Raw genomic sequence first — 19,647 nt, forward strand, 5'->3', positions numbered from 1 at the left:
TCTTTTCGTGGCACACACATCTGCTGGTTTCCTGGATCGTAACAACAATGAAGCGGGGTGACCAGTGAAGTGCGTGCGTCTTTTTCTTTTTTGAAAAATAACATGAAGTGCGGGTGGCCAACGAGCCGCCCATCGTTTGTAGTCCAGGCTCGTGCTTAAATTTGAATCCCTCCTTCTTTCCCCACCCCCTCAAAGCGATTGGCTCCCTGGTGAGCGCAGACAATGTTTTAATCCAGCGTGTTCGTGCGCCTACTTCAGTGTGTGTTCGTACTCAAGACCCGTCCAAACGTCCACAACACACTTTGCAACACAGCCGAGAACTCACCGGTTCTCTTGTAACGGCACATTGAGTTGATGCAGAATGCAAACGAACTGTAGCCTCTCCGCCCTTCGGCACTTTGGATGAGGACGCCGGGCAAGGACACCACCCCGCCGCTGCTGATTCTTCTGACGTCCACTTTGGATCCTACCTTGCCGCGCATCTGGATGTCCATCCTTTTTCGAACACGGGTGACTCACAGTTAGCAGAAGGCGAGCCTCTGCATCTTAATCACACAGCAAAGAGGACTTCAGCTCATTGACATTACAGTCAGACTTTCCTGAAGCCGCTTCATTTATTTATTTACACTGCGGTGTATTGTAGCCTGCAAAGAAAAGGGATGCACATTTTACTTGTCATTTAAGGGTGTCAAACTCACCCAAACCCATTTGGGAACTGACTTTGGATATTTGTATTTTTACAATATTTCTGGATTATTATGAGAAATCATAGGTAAGTTCACCTTTTTTCTCTCTCTCTCTCTCTCTCTCTCTCTCTCTTTAAATCTGTGCGCCTGTGTGCGTGTCTGTACGTGACTGTGTTCTCTGGGTTTATGATCAATTCTGAAGGAGCATGAAGATGCAACAGCTTTTGCGGTTGAGTCTGGCAGAGAAAGACAGAGCACTGTAGGAGAGAATTACACGGTTCTGCTGATGGCTGGGAGCTCGTTTTTTTCTTTTTTTTGACTTTTTATGAGGCTCATTTTAAATATCCAGATTATGCGGATTTGTTAATGCGTGTAAGAGGCTCATTTTATACTCACTTATTCAAATAGCCGTCATAATAGGCCATCTCCTGTTGTATGCCCGCATAGTCACAAGATCATTAGTTATCTTTCATCCTTTTTTTTTCTTTTTTTCTCAGCATCATTGAATGGCCAGGTAGGGTTTAAAGGTTTAGCGACTGACTTTAAGATGCTTTCTAAACGTTACATTTATCGTAATTTAAGTAGTGAATGACATTCAAGGGGAATTAATATTTATTAGTGGATCAGAACAGTGCAGCGTCTTCCCAAGGTTAACTAATTGGAAGCTCCCCCCTTAAATGTGGAGCTGAATTACATGTGAGCCCTGTTTCAATTTTGGCTCAATGGTGGATCTTATTTCTTCCAGATAGAATTTCCAATGTTTTCTGTCTACATTCCACTGACTAACTGACATACCCATAATGTATATATTTTGTTCTTTCTTCTAGGTGGTATCATTTTTTGTTCACAATGAGTATTCAATTTGGAGAGTGGATCATGATTGCTCAAATGACTCTGAGTGCGCCGCGGAATAAGAATTAGCCGTTCAGCACCACAAATTGCTGGGAGAGGCAGAAGAGGAGCGCAACAGATCAAACACAATCCACTAAGGCAAATGTCAAGACCTCACATGATGAACAGGACTCTGCATTTGATCTCAAGTAATATTATCCGAATCTAATAAAATATCAACAGGTTAAAGGCAGCACAGAGAGTACAGAGCTTTTTGCCACTACTACAGAGTGGGGATGTATCTTTCTATTTTCTTTTTCCTCCTCTTATGGGCTCAAGCCCTGACATTGAAAAACTTGAATTACTCTGTCCCAGAGGAACAAGGTCCGGGAACAGTAATTGGAAACATTGCCAAAGATGCCAGACTTGGACTGGAACTGAATGGGCAGGGAGGGCAGGGAAAGAAAGCCAACTTCAGGGTGTTGGAGAATTCAGCACCCCATCTCATCGATGTTGACCCCCAGAGTGGACTACTTTATACAAAGCAACGCATTGACAGAGAAACATTGTGTAAGAGAAACCCAAAGTGCCAGCTCTCCATGGAAGTGTTTGCCAATGACAAGGAGATCTGCATGATTAAAATAGACATCCAAGACATCAATGACAACTCACCCGTTTTCCCTTCAGATCAGATTGATATTGACATATCTGAAAATGCAGTTCCAGGGACGCGCTTTCCTTTGACCAGCGCACATGATCCAGATGCAGGGGAAAATGGCCTGAAAACCTATCAGATAACACGTGATGACTATAATCTCTTTTCTTTGGAGGTAAAATCCCGCGGGGATGGAACGAAGTTCCCAGAATTGGTTATTCAAAGACCACTGGACCGGGAAGAAAGAAGTCACCACACTCTTATATTGTCAGCCACCGATGGTGGGGAATATCCAAGGTCAGGTACCATGCAGATAAATGTTAAAGTCATTGATTCAAATGACAACAGCCCTGTATTTGACCAGGCCTCCTATGTTGTTGAAATTCCTGAAAATTCACCTCCTGGTAAAGTCCTGATCGATTTAAATGCCACAGATCCTGATGAGGGCAACAATGGACAAGTAGTCTATTCTTTTAGTGGCTATGCCCCAGAGAGAATCCGGGAGCTGTTCTCAATAGATTCCAGAACAGGGGTCATAAAGATTCAGGGTGAAATAGACTATGAGGAGAGCCCAGTTATTGAGATTGACGTCCAGGCAAAGGACCTCGGACCCAATCCGATCCCAGGCCATTGTAAAGTCACTGTTAAAGTGCTAGACAGGAATGATAACTGGCCCTCTATTGGCTTTGTGTCCGTAAGACAGGGAGCCATCAGCGAATCAGCTCCTCCAGGCACTGTTATTGCACTGGTTCGTGTCACAGACAAGGACTCTGGCAGGAATGGGCAGCTTCAATGCAGAGTGTTGGGTAATGTCCCTTTTAAACTAGAAGAGAACTACGATAACTTCTACACAGTGGTGACAGACAGGCCATTGGACAGAGAGGTACAAGATGAGTATAATGTCACCATCGTGGCCAAAGACAATGGTCTTCCCCCTCTGAATTCCACAAAATCCTTCTCTGTAAAGATTCTGGATGAGAATGACAATATCCCCTGCTTTACCAAATCAGTTTACCTTCTCCAGATACCAGAGAACAATATTCCGGGGGAGTTCTTGGGTTCAGTTGTTGCTCATGACCCAGATTTAGGCCAGAATGGCACAGTGTACTACAGCATTATTAACTCCAATGTTAGTGGAGGTGATGTCAATACTTATGTAAATGTGAATGCTGCCAATGGAGCCATATATGCAGTGAGGTCATTCAACTATGAGCAAATCAAATATTTTGATTTCAAGGTTCTTGCCCGAGATGCTGGCTCGCCACACCTAGAGAGCAACGCTACGGTGCGCATCAGTGTTCTGGATGTCAATGATAACATACCTGTCATTGTTCTACCCCTTTTACAAAATGATACTGCTGAAATCCATGTACCACGCAATGTTGGTGTTGGCTACATTGTCACCACATTGAGAGCAGTGGACAATGACTATGGTGAGAGTGGGAGACTCACCTATGAGATCTCAGATGGGAATGAAGAGCACCTTTTTGATATAGATCCAGTGACTGGCGAAGTGCGAACAGCCCACCCTTTCTGGGACAATGTAAATCCCACTGTTGAGCTGATCATCCGTGTGTCAGATCACGGCAAGCCAACCCTCACTGCTGCTGCTAGGCTTATCATTAAAGCCTCCAATGGACATCCTGCTGATGGACTGCTGCATGTCGATGACAATCAGAACTGGGACATGTCGCTGCCTCTCATTGTAACTCTCAGTATAATATCAATCATGCTTCTGGCTGCCATGGTCATCATAGCGGTCAAGTGCAAGAGGGAAAACAAGGAGATACGAACCTATAACTGTCGAATTGCAGAATATTCCCATCCACAGCTGGGGAAAGGCAAGAAAAAGAAGATTAACAAGAATGACATCATGCTGGTGCAGAGCGAGGTGGAGGAGCGGGATGCCATGAATGTGATGAATGTGGTAAGCAGTCCTTCCTTGGCCACCTCTCCCATGTACTTTGACTACCAGACACGCCTGCCACTCAGCTCACCAAGATCAGAGGTCATGTACCTTAAACCCACTTCCAATAACCTCAGCGTGCCCCAAGGCCACGTGGGATGCCACACCAGCTTCACAGGCCCAGTCACCAGCATTACAGACACACCTACTAACCGCATGTCCATCATACAGGTAAGGGGAATTGCCCTACTCTCCTACACTGCTATGCCCACTCCCACATGACTACCTTCATAAAGCGTCCACGTCTTGTCAACATGAATTTTTTTGTAAAATGAAAGATAAAGAACCAAAGGCAGCGAGACAGTAGAGTACTGAGGGTAAAAAGGAAGGGGAGGAGAGCGCATTAGAGGGATTAAATATTCCCGCCCCCTCTCACAGAAGATCTAGTGACATCCACAAAAATTATTTGCATCTGAAATATGTTACGGCAAGCTTTTACAATCTTTTTTTCCTTCTACAATTAGTAATTTATTACTAAAATCTACATTCTCACAAAATATAACACAATAGCTTTACATTTTAAATTTTACATAATCCTCGTTCAATTATTACGAAGGTATACATCCATTTTCTATACAGTTTATCCTCATTAGGGTCGAGGGAGTTAAGGCCTACCCAGCGGACTTCAAGCGAGACAATCATTCACTCTCATGTTCACACCAATAGGCCGATTTAGAGTTTTCAGATAACCTAAGTAGCATGTTTTGGGGCGATGGTAGGGAAAAGGCGCCACGGTGGCCGACTGGTTAGAGCGTCAGCCTCACAGTTCTGAGGACCCGGGTTCAATCCCTGGCCCCGACTGTGTGGAGTTTGCATGTTCTCCCCGTGCCTGCGTGGGTTTTCTCCGGGCACTCCGGTTTCCTCCCACATCCCAAAAACATGCATAAATTGGAGACTCTAAATTGTCCGTAGGTGTGCATGTGAGTGCGAATGGTTGTCTGTTTGTATGTGCCCTGCGATTGGCTGGCAACCAGTTCAGGGTGTACCCCGCCTCCTGCCCAATGACAGCTGGGATAGGCTCCAGCACGCCCGCGACCCTAGTGAGGAGAAGCGGCTCAGAAAATGGATGGATGGATGGTAGGGAAAAGGAATGCGCAGAGAAAACCAGTATACTCAATATATCATGACATATATATTATTGTCCTTAAAAGGTCATCCTGAATGCCTTCATCCCATACAATAAGATCAAATGACAAAATCTTCCTTGTATTGTAATTTCCATTCATCAATGTCCATAAGATTTAGAATTAATAGTTAGATTTAACCACCAAGAGATTAGCTGGTTGAACATATTTTTACAGCTACTTTAAGCATCTTTGAGAGGCGTATTTAAGTCTCTAATGTGCTAACTTCTGTGTCTTTGGCCTTAAGCTCATTAAAAGTCTGTCGTGTCAGACGAGGATTAGGACCTGCTACGCCACGCAATGGTCAATTGTAGCAGATCAAGTCTTTCTTCTGATGTTTACCTTTTTCTTGTCTCGTATTTTCATGCTATATGTTGGTAGTTGTTGAAGTTATCATTTTATAACACATTTATTGAATAGGAATGGACAACCTGTGATATATTCTACAGTATTTCTACACTAAATGGTTCTAACTCGCTCTATGTTAGCTCAAGTTGATGTTTGTTGTTCTTCTTCTTATTATTATTATTATTTTTTTTTTGTCGTGTCCAATTCACCAATACTGTTAGTCTCTTACTGTAGTTAAGGTGTCTGTTGTTGTTTGTATCCCCTATATGATCTGGACATTTCCGGGTCGATGACTGTGATGAAATGAGACGTGTTCCCACCAGGAAGGAAAGCCACTGTCTGTTGTTCTCACTCTCAACCATGCTTCTATTATGAGCCAGCTGCAAAGGGCAAAGGCCAGCACAATGAGCGTTAGTAGGACTTCCTCATCAGAGGGGCAATGTCATTTCTGGCTGTTTCTTTTATAATTTAGTGATGATGAATTATACTGCATTAGACTTCTGCGCATTCATTGTGTGCTCTCTTTTCTCGTCCGACTGTCATAGGAAAAACTAGTAGGAGCAGCAGCAAAGCACTCCCTGGTATCTTGTTTTAAGTGGGTCCCCTGAAAGTGTGAGCCATGTAGGGTGCTCTATTGTATTATTCAAGAGAAAGCAATGTAGAGGGAGATGCCTAGAGGCATTAAGTTTCTTCAGAAGCTGTACAGAAGGATATTATTTTCATCTCCACCCTGTCACTGGTCTCCCTTTATGTGGACAGTAAGTAACCCGAGTCAGAGCAAAGTGGCAATGGAGAAAGATGTCAGGAAACAAAGAAGAAATCCTCCTTCATCGATCCTCAGGCCCCTCAGCCCATCTGTCACTACAGTAGCTAGTGAAGGAGAGGATAAATAGGAAAAATACATTTATGAAGTGGAAGAGCATATCACCTGCTCATTCGGTTTCACAAGGGCAACATAGTGGGGCTGCGTTCACATGCACCTGCATGCCTACTATCATCCTGCAAGTCTGCAATGAACTCACAACAATGCTCGTGGTCTCTCGTGATGTTTTAAAGCTATATCATGGTTTACAGGCACTGCTAGGTCTATTGATAGAAGAGAGGAATAACATGAACACATCAGCAGGGCTTGGATGGCCTTATCATTGTCACGATTGGGCCAGTCACCAGGCTTCATTTTATTTGCAAGGGGTATTCCTGGGATAAGTAGATGAATGATACGCACAGTAAAGATGCCTAATACTGCTTAAGGCGTTGAAGGGAATTACTTAGTGCAGGATGAAGGTTAAAACCAATCTGTTGTAAAGTTCCTCAATGCTCGCTCAGAAGGATTCATGTGACTGAAAGAGTCAGCGTTTGTCCTCTGTCCAGTAAAGGTTTCGAGTTTTATTTCACATTGTTAACCTTCAACACTTGCTGACTCTTTGGGGAAGTTTCACTTATTTCCTCCAAGCTTTTAGAGGTGCTGTTCAGTTGTCAATAAATGATCACATCACTTGTTTGAATAAATTGTAATTTTAATTTAACAGGCATTTGCCCCGATGACAGACTGTGATTCTATGGTAATGGGGTGTAGGTGGTACAGAGGCCAAGTAGGAGACTGTGACAGCTGCCACACTGAGGCAGTAAACGCTACTTTTAGATGGCAGCGCTCTGCTGTGAGTTGAAGTTTTTCAAAGATGAAAGGGGTTCTTATCCCCTGCTATTTTGGAAGGGTCTTCTCGAAGGATAAATGCACTTATAATCGTCATACCATCATCAGCATGTGAATCCATGATTTTCAAACAATATTTACAATACACTCGATCTAATTTGAATCATAAACATCATATAATGATTACAACTTTTCTCCCCAAATGAGTGGTAGCTATAACCCCTTAAAAGACATTAAGATGTGAGAATATAATGATTGGAGCTGTGTGAATTTTAGATATTGTTTAGCCCTCTTTTTATCTGTTATGGTTATGTGTATGCATGTTGCTAAAGTAGATGTTTAAAATGGATTCTTCCAGGAATGGTCTCAGTCTGCATAATTCAGGCAGATTTATGTGTGTGGGTGGGTGGGTGTAATTTCATTGTGTATTCCAAGCATAGGATTTAGTCCTTTCGAGCCAGAGCCTCTTCTCTTTTATGAGCGTGACAATCTTGCATTTGTCCAAACCTTGAAACACCCTTCCTCTGAGAAACGCACACACACTCAAGCACGCAAACACACTGATGTGCATAACAGGGTCTGTGTCTTATCACATCCTCTGCCATATATTATATTGAAATTGCTCCCACACTTGAGAGACCACTGAGGCAATGGATAAGAAAAAACACTATTTAATTTTTCTTTCGCCCTTCATCTTAAGATAGCCGTTCTCCTCTGGAGCCTCTGGTGGGATGGGATAGAATAGAAGGTGGGGGGGAGATGTGTTTTACCTGGGAAAACTAAGCACACTTTTAGAACAGACTTGGCAGCTGTTTCAAAGTCACTTGTGTACTTCCACAGTTTATTTGTTCATAACCACGGGGCTAGTGTGATGAAACTGCTTAATTTCGCTTTTCTCAAGATTCTGAAAACCCTTATGATAGATGTGAGGTTGTAGAATGTTTCTTTGGGGACAAGCGATTAATTATCTCATTGTTAAAATAACAACTTTTTTTTCAGTTCATGTTTTGTTTGTTCTGTATTATTACTGGATGTTTTTCTGTCACACTACCAGGCAAACGTGTTTTCAATGCAGATTAGGGCGCTACTCTAAGTACGGCTGTGGGAAAAAGACACGTGATATATTTACATTACCTCGCATCTCTGTTTTGTGCACCCACGACAAACATTGATCTGAGTCATATTTACACATATTCTCTTCAACTTAGTGTCTATATCTGCCTCTTAACCTTTTTTGAAGATGCATATTTCAACCTCAAAGAAAATGAATCAAGGTGAATAAAGGAATCAGATGTGACAGTGAGTTTTTTTTCTCAAAGATTCCTGCCAATCCAAGTTCCAAAATAAGTACATTAAGGTTAATATCATGTAAATATAATATTGACCATAACTGACTCATTGTTTATACCAAATCGTTTGACATTGTGAGAAGATAATTTTGTTTTTATTGTTACGGTGATAAACTGTGTATTGTAACTTGTCATGTCACGAGATATATGTTTAGATTAATATTACTGTAGCGGCACGGTGGACGACTGGTTAGAGCGTCAGCCTCACAGTTCTGAGGACCCGGGTTCAATCCCTGGCCCCGCCTGTGTGGAGTTTGCATGTTCTCCCCGTGCCTGCGTGGGTTTTCTCCGTGGTCTCCGGTTTCCTCCCACATCCCAAAAATATGCATGAATTGGAGACTCTAAATTGCCCGTAGGCATGACTGTGAGTGCGAATGGTTGTTTGTTCCTATGTGCCCTGCGATTGGCTGGCAACCAGTTCAGGGTGTACCCCGCCTCCTGCCCGATGACAGCTGGGATAGGCTCCAGCACCCCCGCGACCCTAGTGAGGAGAAGCGGCTCAGAAAATGGATGGATAATATTACTGTAATACATTTTGTCACTTAAAGGTAAAAACAGTATAATGACATGTTGGTTACTTCGCACGATTGATAGGGATATGTTTGTTGTTGATTGCAATCCTTTTTGACTAAAAAGTGTTTTGAATAATTCCAACAACCAAAGGCTATCGATTTTAATGAAAAATGATCACTGAATCTTTAGGGTGTATGTGAGTTTCTCCTCTGTCGCGAGGTTGGTTTTACCATGCGTTCATTTTGTAATTTAATTTAAAATGAAAGACCTCCTGATCTGGCAGGTTGAGAACAAAGACACTTTGTGTTTTACAAGTGTCGAGAAACAGACAGGATATGAGAACACAAGTTGGCCTCTGTGATACGCAAATGGGCCGGACGCATTAAATCAATTAGCTTAGTTCAAAAGGAAGCAGCCTATTGGAGATGACATTGCCATGATAATAACTGCATTGGCAGTGTATCCGTGGAGGAGGGGAAGTGCATTTTCAGGGCTGTGCAGCTAATTTATTGACACCAGAGCTTCAAGCCAATAACATTTGACCATTTATATTTGGTTTCAGTGTGATTACGTTTTTATTTAACAACAACATACTAATACAGCATGAATTGGTTTTAGGTCCTATTATTTTCCATTTTTTGCTGCATAGAGTGTACACTTACACTAGTTGTGTCCTTGTACTTCGTACCTACTGATATTTCACTGTTTTCTTATTTAATACAAACACCCCTGAGCTCCTGCCATTTCTTCAATTTCATACCACAAGTGACCAAATGATAAATCTTCATGTCCCCTCTACAGCTTAGGCATTTACCCTCGCACAGCTGGCATTTTGCTCGAACAAGTCAGCCAAGAAGTCAATAGCACCACCAAAGGTCACATAAATCAAGAGAACAAAACATTCACTGTGCAATAATCTTGAATTGTGCTGCCAGGAGTGTTGACATGCAACAGTATAGAAGCACACAGGTGATATCACTATCAGTGCTTTGAAGGACCAATCTTACTGGTTCGTCTAATTCAGGGGTCCCCAACGTGGTGCCCTTAGGCACCAGGTCGCCCCCAAGGACCTCATGAGTAGCCCGCGGGGCTTTTCTAAAGATTACTCACCAGTGATGTGATGTTATGATTTTCTAGAAGTATTGTAGAAGTGATCATTTGCAAATGTAAACACTGGCAGAGATTTATAGAAATAGTGTTGTATATCATTTTCCTAATTATTGTGAGAAATCATTAACATGATCAGTGTCTTCACATAAATGAATGAATAATTATTAATAATAACATTATTAATGCTAATTTGAGCAAATTAGTTATTTCAGAAGTGTGTTTCACTTCGCATTAATCAGTACCCAAGAAATAGCTCTTAGTTACAAAAAGGTTGGTGACACCTGGTCTAATTGGAATGGACTTCTGAAGGACAGCCATCCCCTTGAAGACTCTTACATCCCTCTCCAACGAGATGTTTGAGCTGCATGATTTTAGATGGGCTAAACATACAATAATTGTGCAATAAGGTGTCCAGTACACAGAAGGCCAAATATGCAGACAAAGTAGTCTTTGAACAGGCAGTAGCTGGTCCTGCGATCTGTAAATCAAACACTTTCAAAGTCAAACAAAGTGGATCTCACTCCACAGTGCTTTGGCATCGGTCCAGTGTGAGAGAGCTACACTCTGCCCTCTAGACATGTGCTACTGAAACACCATGCAGCTCGAAGAAGGAATTATGTGGATCTGTCCTCACCTTCTCTCTCATTAGTTGAAGGGAAATGATTTATCCCTCTCACCATCCTTGTCCTTGTCTTTTATTGCTAAGCACTTCTTCAGCTACATCAGTAATGTGATTAATTGATTGAATGGATGTACTGTACCATGAAAACCATCACATTTGCTCTAATTTCAGCAAATTGTACATCAAAACAAACGGTTGTAAAACAGATATTTTCGCTCATATAAAACCATTGGAAAACCATCTTATTCGCCAGAGTTGAATACTGCCAGAGTATTTTTGCCCGTTTGTTTGTGTGTTATGGGTGTTTCACAGCGTATGGTAGTAACCCTACCAATTAATCTGTTTGTTGCTTACATGTGGAGCCCAGTTTGAAATTTGACTTCCGTGTCTAAAATGCTGTGTGTGTCTGAAAGGGAATGACAGCCACTGTACTTTGCGGTGACGGTTTTGTGTTTATGGCAACAAAGGCACCTGAGTCGGCACTCACAATGGTATTGCCAAAACAAAAGGCCCACTAAGTATGGTGGCCAGGCAGAATTTGACCAACTTTTTTTTCTTTTTCTGCTCTTCGGGGTTGAAGCAATGATGGTGAATGCTAATGTAGTATGAAAATGCGATATGCCTCATTGTTTTCTATTGCATTACCCTGATGCACTCAATTTGTCCCAAACTGGGGTTATGTTTTCGGGATAATTCTTTTTCAGGGCTTTTAACATTCCGATCAATTCCTTATATGTTCTGTTTCTTAATAACTATCCTATATTTTGTAATGAAAAGCCACGTTTTATTATGTTTTGCTCTGAACTTTGGAGGAAAAAAAGGAAATAAAGAAACAATCTCTCATTTCCAAGCTCTTGTTTCAACCTTTATCCTTTTTCTCTCCCATTGCAATTGCTCATTACTGACGACCCGAACCAAATTCATAATGATGAGATTATCGTGTCAACAGTACAGTGTGTATGTCTGCCATATTGATCTCTGCACACAGTCTTAATGAATAAAGTACCACAGTAGAAGCACTGGCTCAATGTTAACTCTGAGCATATCTTGCTATTTATACGCTCTCAACACTGCTGAGATGATGAATGGAGTTGTGTAGTGCTGTATCTTTCTTTTCTTTCTTCCTTACTGCAGGTCTCCTTCCTTTCCTGTCCAGATTAGTGAGCAAAAACAGCTCCCTCACACATTGCTGGAAATGTGTCACACTGACATCTTGAGTCCATGTACTCCCAGGTGTAGAGGCATAAGTGGTAGTGTGGGTGTGCAGGGTGGGAGACGATCACGAGCGAGGCAGCCCATGTGTGTGTGTCTTTAAATGGAAAAGGTTTTGATGGTGTTATTTGTGAATTTCATTTGGTTTCTGGGGTTTAGAGACAGAGATTGTACTTGATTGTTTCTTCTATGGGCTTGCTGATTAATGCTAAAGCTGGTTTGACAGATTCTTAATGCACCACCGACACACTTAAAAGAGTCAGAGGAGAACAGGCCAGCTAACGCTTGCACAGCAAAGCATTGCCCCCTTCAACCTTCTTTGAGAGAACAGAAGTGTAAACGTCTTCTGGATTTCCTATTAGCTGAGATACCTCATCACCACTGACCCAGTACAAATAGAGAATGGGTCACCTTGAACATAAACAGGGCATAGTGAAGTCCATGCGATGTTCATAATATGCGCGTCTCTTTATTGAGTAGGAAGAAAAAGAACCCAGGTGAACGGTACGTGTGCATATTGTATGTGAATCATTGCGTGTATTGGTAAAATGTTCGTGTGCTTGTAGATCTGGCCTTGGTTCTGGGTTTTGCGGAGAAAGAGAAAATCCTTTTATTGCAGAATAGCTACGCTACAGTACATTCCAATGGAATATTTTCCTTTTTCCTGTTAACTTGTCATCTGCTATGTATTTTGTTAATGGTGAGTTTTACCACCCTGTTTATTATTATGATTTTTTATATATTTCAGACATAATACACAGTCTAGAAAAGGGGATGGAGGGTGGACAGTGATTTCATTTCACTCTAATGAAATCAGAGTGAAAGTGCCACAAACAGATGCAAATGGTAGCGTTTCATTTCAATTCATGTCAACTACTTTAAACTCATTATTGAAAGTCGAACTTACTTGACTCAGACCCTTAAAGTTTTTAAATTATGTATAATGTATGCTAAGTATGCAGCATGGTGGCCGACCGGGTAGCATATCTGCCTCACAGTTCAGAGGTCATGAATGAATAGATTGATGGTATGTTCAGTCTTTAAATTTATACCAAACAATGCACTTTAAAATATTATTTTTATGTTCATTATTATTTCATACACGGTTGCAGTCATTCATGCATGAAGAACTTGATAAGTTTGTTCCTTCTAAAGTAGCTTTGTTTTTTGGGCTGAGTTAGCAATGGTGCAAATGAGGGTAAAGCAAGGTCAGTGCTGACTCAAGAATTAAATTAACGGCAAAGGTGCACTAAGTATTGATGAGGAAGTGCAGAATGATTAGTAGCATCTTCACTAAGATTGCATGCTGTGCCCGTTACTACTTTTTTTTCACAAGGGCAGTTGAACAATTAAGCATCAAGCAGCAATTTTTTTTTCATCTACTAATCTTATCTTTATCAGTAGCGACAAGCCTTGTTTGTCCCTGTTATCGAAACCAAATGGTTGCATACTGTATGTCAATATGTTCACTTCAACTGTTTGACAGCTGTGTTTGGTATGTCAAGTTTGTTTGAGAAGTAGCTATGCCAGAAGCAACAATGTTCATTTACTCCTGGGGCTAAACTGCCACGGATGTAGATTGTGTTTATAACTATACACACGATGTGTTGTGATGCTGCTCCTGTTCGAAGCAGAAATATTTCCCTATGAACTAAGTTGGCTTGTGTTCTTGTTATCATGTTGCATTTAAACACAATGGTGCTTCAATGTGTACTCATGAAGAATAGACATTAAGATAAGGACAACTAAAGGCGTATAAGTCAAGTCCACATGAAAATGAATAGTCTATTTTATATGCTTTTTGTCCCCACAGAAACTGTGCAAGTCACTGAAAACAAGGTTTTTGATAATTACAGTACACACAAACTACAATCCACACAAACATGTCCTCTCTCCACTATCTAATGAACCACCATCCATGAACATAATTACCCGGTCTGGTAGAGTAGGGGTATACTGAATTTTGGGGGAAGTCAGGTCTCAACACTGTGAGGTGAGTCATGGAAACTTGCTCAGTATTAGGGATGTCACGATATGCACAATATCACAATATTGCGGTATTAAAAGTGCCTCGATATTGTCGTGGACTCCTAAACGTAGCCATGCCACTTTGCCAGACTAATACAGTGCTCCACTTCCTTATTGGAGTATACAGTGGGTACGGAAAGTATTCAGACCCCCTTAAATTTTTCACTCTTTGTTATATTGCAGCCATTTGCTAAAATCATTTAAGTTAATTTTTCCCCTGTACGCACAGCACCGCATATTGACAGAAAAAACGGAATTGTTGAAATCTTTTCAGATTTATTAAAAAAGAAAAACTGAAATATCTCACAGCCATAAAAATTCTGACCTTTTGCTGTGACACTCATATATTTAACTCGGGTGCTGTCCATTTATTTTGATCATCCTTGAGATGGTTCTACACCTTCATTGTAGTTCAGCTATGTTTGATTATACTGATTGAACTTGATTAGGAAAGCCACACACCTATCTATATAAGACCTTACAGCTCACAGTGCATGTCAGAGCAAATGAGAACCATGAGGTCAAAGGAACTGCCTGAAGAGCTCAGAGACAGAATTGTGGCAAGGCACAGATCTGGCCAAGGTTACAAAAAAAAATTCTGCTGCACTTAAGGTTCCTAATAACAGAGTGGCCTCCATAATCCTTAAATGAAAGACGTTTGGGACGACCAGAACCCTTCCGAGAGCTGGCTGTCCAGCCCAACTGAGCAATCGAGGGAGAAGAGCCTTGCTGAGAGAGGTAAAGAAGAACCCAAAGATCACTGTGGCTGAGCTCCAGAGATGCAGTCAGGAGATGGGAGAAAGTTCTAGCAAGTCAACCATCACTGCAGCGCTCCACCTGTCGGGTCTTTGTGGCAGAGTGACCCGACGGAAGCCTCTCCCCAGTGCAAGACACATGAAAGCCCACATAAAGTTAGCTAAAAAACACCTGAAGGACTCCGAGATGGTGACAAATAAGATTCCTTGGTCTGATGAGACCAAGATAGAACTTTTTGGCCTTAATTCATCACCTGTCCAATACAGTCCCAACAGTGAAGCATGGTGGTGGCAGCATCATGCTCTCGTGGTGTTTTTCGCTGCAGGGACAGGACGACTGGTTGTAATCAAAGGAAAGATGAATGCGGCCAAGTACGGGAATACAAGTATGGGAATATCCTGGACCAAAACCTGCTCCAGAGTGCTCAGTACCTCAGACTGGGCCGAAGGTTCACCTTCCAAAAAGACCATGACCCTAAGCACACAGCTAAAATAACAAAGGAGTGGCTTCAGAACAACTCCGTGACTGTTCTTGAATGGCCCAGCCAGAGCCCTGACTTAAACCCAATTGAGCATCTCTGGAGAGACCTGAACCTGACAGAACTGGAGATGATCTGCAAGGAGGAATGGCAGAGGATCCCCAAATCCAGGTGTGAAAAACTTGTTGCATCTTTCCCAAAAAGACTCAAGGCTGTATTAGCTCAAAAGGGTGCTTCTATAAGTGAGGGAAGAATGGAACGGGAGATTGACAGGCGGATCGGTGCAGCGTCTGCAGTGATGCGGACATTGTATCGATCCATTGTGGTGAAGAAGGAGCTAAGCCGAAAGGCGAAGCTCTCAATTTACCGGTCGATCTATGTTCCAACTCTCACCTATGGTCACGAGCTGTGGCGCGTGACCGAAAGAACAAGATCCCGGGTACAAGCGGCCGAAATGAGTTTCCTCCATAGGGTTTCCGGGCTCTCACTTAGAGATAGGGTGAGAAGCTCGGTCATCCGGGAGGAGCTCAGAGTAAAGCCGCTGCTCCTCCACATCTAGAGGAGCCAGATTAGGTGGCTGGGGCATCTGATTCGGATGCCTCCCGGATGCCTCCCTGGTGAGGTATTCCGGTCACGTCCCACCGGGAGGAGACCCCGGGGACGACCCAGGACACACTGGAGAGACTACGTCTTTCGGCTGGCGTGGGAACGCCTCGAGATCGCCCCGGAAGAGCTGGATGAAGTGGTTGGGGAGAGGGAAGTCTGGGCGTCCCTGTGAACGCTACTGCCCTCGCGACCCGACCTCGGATAAGTGGTAGAAAATGGATGGATCGATGGATGGGTGCTTCTACTAAATACTGAGCAAAGGGTCTGAATACTTATGGCTGTTTGATATTTCAGTTTTTCTTTTTTAATAAATCTGCACAAATTTCAACAATTCTGTTTTTTTCTGTCAATATGGGGTGCTGTGTGTACATTAATGAGGAAAAAATTAACTTAAATGATTTTAGCAAATGGCTGCAGCATAACATAGAGTGAAAAATGTAAGGGGGTCTGAATACTTACAGTACCCACTGTATACGCACCTGATTGGATGCGTAACCCATGTCACCATAGATATGAAGACAAGATACGCCAGCTCCGCCTGAGCAACCCGGCTAACCAACGTGACTACATGGCGGCCATGTTGAGGGGGTCAACGATCCCGCCAAAGGCAATGCACGGACATTGAAATTAAGTCGTGAATCGCTCATTTCTCAACTGATTATTATGAGGTTTACGTTTTACTCAACAGCAAAGCGTGTGCTCTCAATATATAACATTTGAAAAAGCTTACTATCAGTTCTCTTGCTTCAATTGTACGGCCTTGTACAACTTGTACGCAACCGTATGCAGCACAATGTACCGGCATCTTTTGGTTTTCTTGGCATCCAAGCACGGAATGCACTGACGATTATGACCTCCCCATCTTAGGATCACTGTAGGCATGCAGCTCAAAAGGGGCCTATTCCTATCTATGCCTGTGGCCACGTGAGCGTATCACAAGAAATATACTGATTGGCTGACTGGCCCACGTGACCAAAATGCTGCGTTGAGATGTGGGAGTCATGTGGAAAAAAAACCCCGCTTCGCCGGATGTAACTGGGCCATATAAGGCACAAACGTTACTTGCCTGATTTAAAAACACTAACAAACAAACAAAACAAAAAAACAGAGAGGACTTAATGTGAATTGTAGGACACATTGATGAAAAACACTTCAATAACCCTCAAGTCCCCCCCAGGGCTACGGCATAGCCGCTACGCCTGTCTGAGCATCGCTTCGCAATCGATTGGGCAAGTGGCATCCCTTGTAAAGGCCTCTGTCCCCGCCAAATGCAGACCCACAGCCCCGACAGGACCTCAGCTTCGCAAAAGTCCCGCCCCGGCCCGCGACGGCTGCCGCCATGAAGCCCCACAAGTTGGGTCTGGCCGGTGCCCCCCTTGCGGCGATCCAATCCGCTGAATTTAAGCATATTGTAGCAGTAACTCCCTTGAGTGGTGTAGTGAGTGTTTTCTAAAGTCGCAGGTCGCGGGTAAAAGAAAATCACACGGGGGGGGGGGTAAAATAGGGAATAACTATTCCAACTCCCTGTTACACTTGGCCTCATCACAATACCTCTCTGCCAATACCACTTTATTTATTATAGTCCCAAAAATGAAATAATAGGTCCACACCATACAAATATAATCAGTGCAAACATAAATTCCGTACTTAATTACTTACATACTTCCCACTCTTCAAATGAAATGTCCACATTTCAAATTAAAACATTATAGAGGTTGCTCAGAAAAATAAATCGTCTTGCAATATCACTCAGCGGAGGAAAAGAAACTAACTACGATTCTCATGAATGTTTTATTTATTGTTACTTGGCTGTTTGTTTGCCTTTAAGAGTGTTCCTGACTTGACTCGAATTTTTGCACAATAGCAAAGAAATCACTGTTAGTAGGCATTATCCAATTTTTTATATTCTAAATAAAATAATACAGTATGACAATAAATAGTGTTAAATTAGTGAACACAATTTTTGGACAGTTTTGTTAGTGTGAGGATAGCATGATTATTGCTGCAGCCGTAATAGCGTTTTCGAGGCATACGAATGTAAACATTGGATGGACGGGGACAGAAGTGCAGGGAAATATATATGATTTGAAGATGTCTTTTTCACAAAAAAAACGGATAGAAACTACTAAAGCCTCTTGAGAAGGACTCGGCCAGCAAGAAAAAAAAAAGGTTTTTCGGTTCTCCTGTGTTCTCAACTTAGCCACACCTGTACCGTCAACCTTCTTGAAATACTAATATAATAATTATTGCAATCCCGTGAGTGTTCCCACAATATCGCAATATTTATCATACAGTGAGCTTAATACCGTGATCAAACCAAACCATGAGATCTAGATATCGTTACATCCATATTGGTCAACAATATATTACTACAACTGTGGACATAATAGTAAAATAAAGTAACCAAAACTATTATTCACCCCCCAAAATTTTATGAACATAAACATTTTGGCAGTGCAATATAACGTTTGGTTGAAAATGTGTTTTTTTTTTTTTTTTTTGTCTGGCACATTTGTGTGATTCATTATTCATTCTGTGAATACATGCAAGAGAGTTAAAGCATTAAAGCAGATTATGCAAATGCATTTTGTCATGTCTAGTAAACAAAGTATTATTAAAAGATTACATATTAAGTTGAGACTTTTGAGCTATTTTGACTCATGCAGAATTCAGTTTAACCCCGAATTTGATTTTTCATGGAACATAAAATACCCCCTCTAATATTTTGTTTATGTGTGTGTTTGTACTCCATAGATTGGAGGGAGACGTACAGAGAAAGATGACGAGTTTAAGGGTATTCACTCCTAGGAGGTCTTCATTTCATGATTTCTACGCAAGTTGATTCTCGAGACAATAATGACGGGCTTTGTTGACCAACTCTCAGACTCAGTTCTGTTTATCCCTTAAATGTTTTCTTTTCATATAGTTGAAAGGTAATTTAGTCTCTAAAATTAAATGACAAACATTATGACAAAGGATAGATGCACTCCCACAAAAACAGTTCAATAATGTTGTCTTTCCAAGCAGAAATATATTTTGCTTCGAGATACCTTAAATGTGACTAAAGTAGTAATTTTTGATCACAGAAAAACAGTGTCAGATTTTTCACCATGAGTATCCATCAAAAGGACTATTTATGTAGCAGTAAATGTGGTTTGAAGGAAGTCAGCAATAATGTCTACTACAGTATGTTTTGTCATGTCCCTATTAATGTTGATACAAATATGCACAAATAAACTTCATCCCAAGTGTGGACTTGTGGATAACCTCCTTATCTTTGAACATATGGATGAGGTGCTTTGCCAAGTTAGCACGTGGTAAAGTGTTTCAACTTTCATTTGCATACTATTTTGAATGCCTCAGGATTACAGCCTGAAGCCTTTCATTTTTCCGTTCTGTTATTTAGTTTCTTATAAATGGGATTTCTTGAATGTCACATACATCTTATTCAGTTTTTTTTTCCAAAACTTTTTTTATTCAAAACTGTTTTTATATAATTCAAGTATTATTATACGTAATATGACACAAGCTTACTTAAATTGTTAACATGTGAAGTTCAAGGAGAAATCATATCCACAAGGACAAAAGAGAGGTCACACCACCATACTTTTTTTTTGTATTATTTAAACTACTAAATAAACAGTATTGATGGGTTATGCTAAAGTCAAGCAATAGAGTAACAGAGTAGAGTAAAAGAGTAATTGAATAA

General features: G+C 41.6%; 1 protein-coding gene across 2 annotated transcripts in view; it reads left to right on the forward strand.

Annotated features, from left to right (window-relative positions):
* The first annotated feature begins 270 nt into the window (after nt 1–270).
* The window catches only part of pcdh17 (protocadherin 17), a 67,445-nt gene continuing 48,068 nt past the window's right edge, over nt 271–19,647 (forward strand). Inside the window, exons 1-2 of one of the 2 annotated variants that reach the window (XM_061670203.1) lie at nt 271–772; nt 1,514–4,309. In XM_061670203.1, the coding sequence (XP_061526187.1) occupies nt 1,814–4,309 (2,496 nt within the window). In that variant the 5' untranslated portion in view covers nt 271–772; nt 1,514–1,813. The remainder of the gene's footprint in view (nt 773–1,513; nt 4,310–19,647) is intronic. The other variant, XM_061670204.1, reaches the window with a different exon arrangement.

This window comes from Phycodurus eques, chromosome 2 (assembly GCF_024500275.1).
Source record: "Phycodurus eques isolate BA_2022a chromosome 2, UOR_Pequ_1.1, whole genome shotgun sequence".
Taxonomy (NCBI): Eukaryota; Metazoa; Chordata; class Actinopteri; order Syngnathiformes; family Syngnathidae; genus Phycodurus; species Phycodurus eques.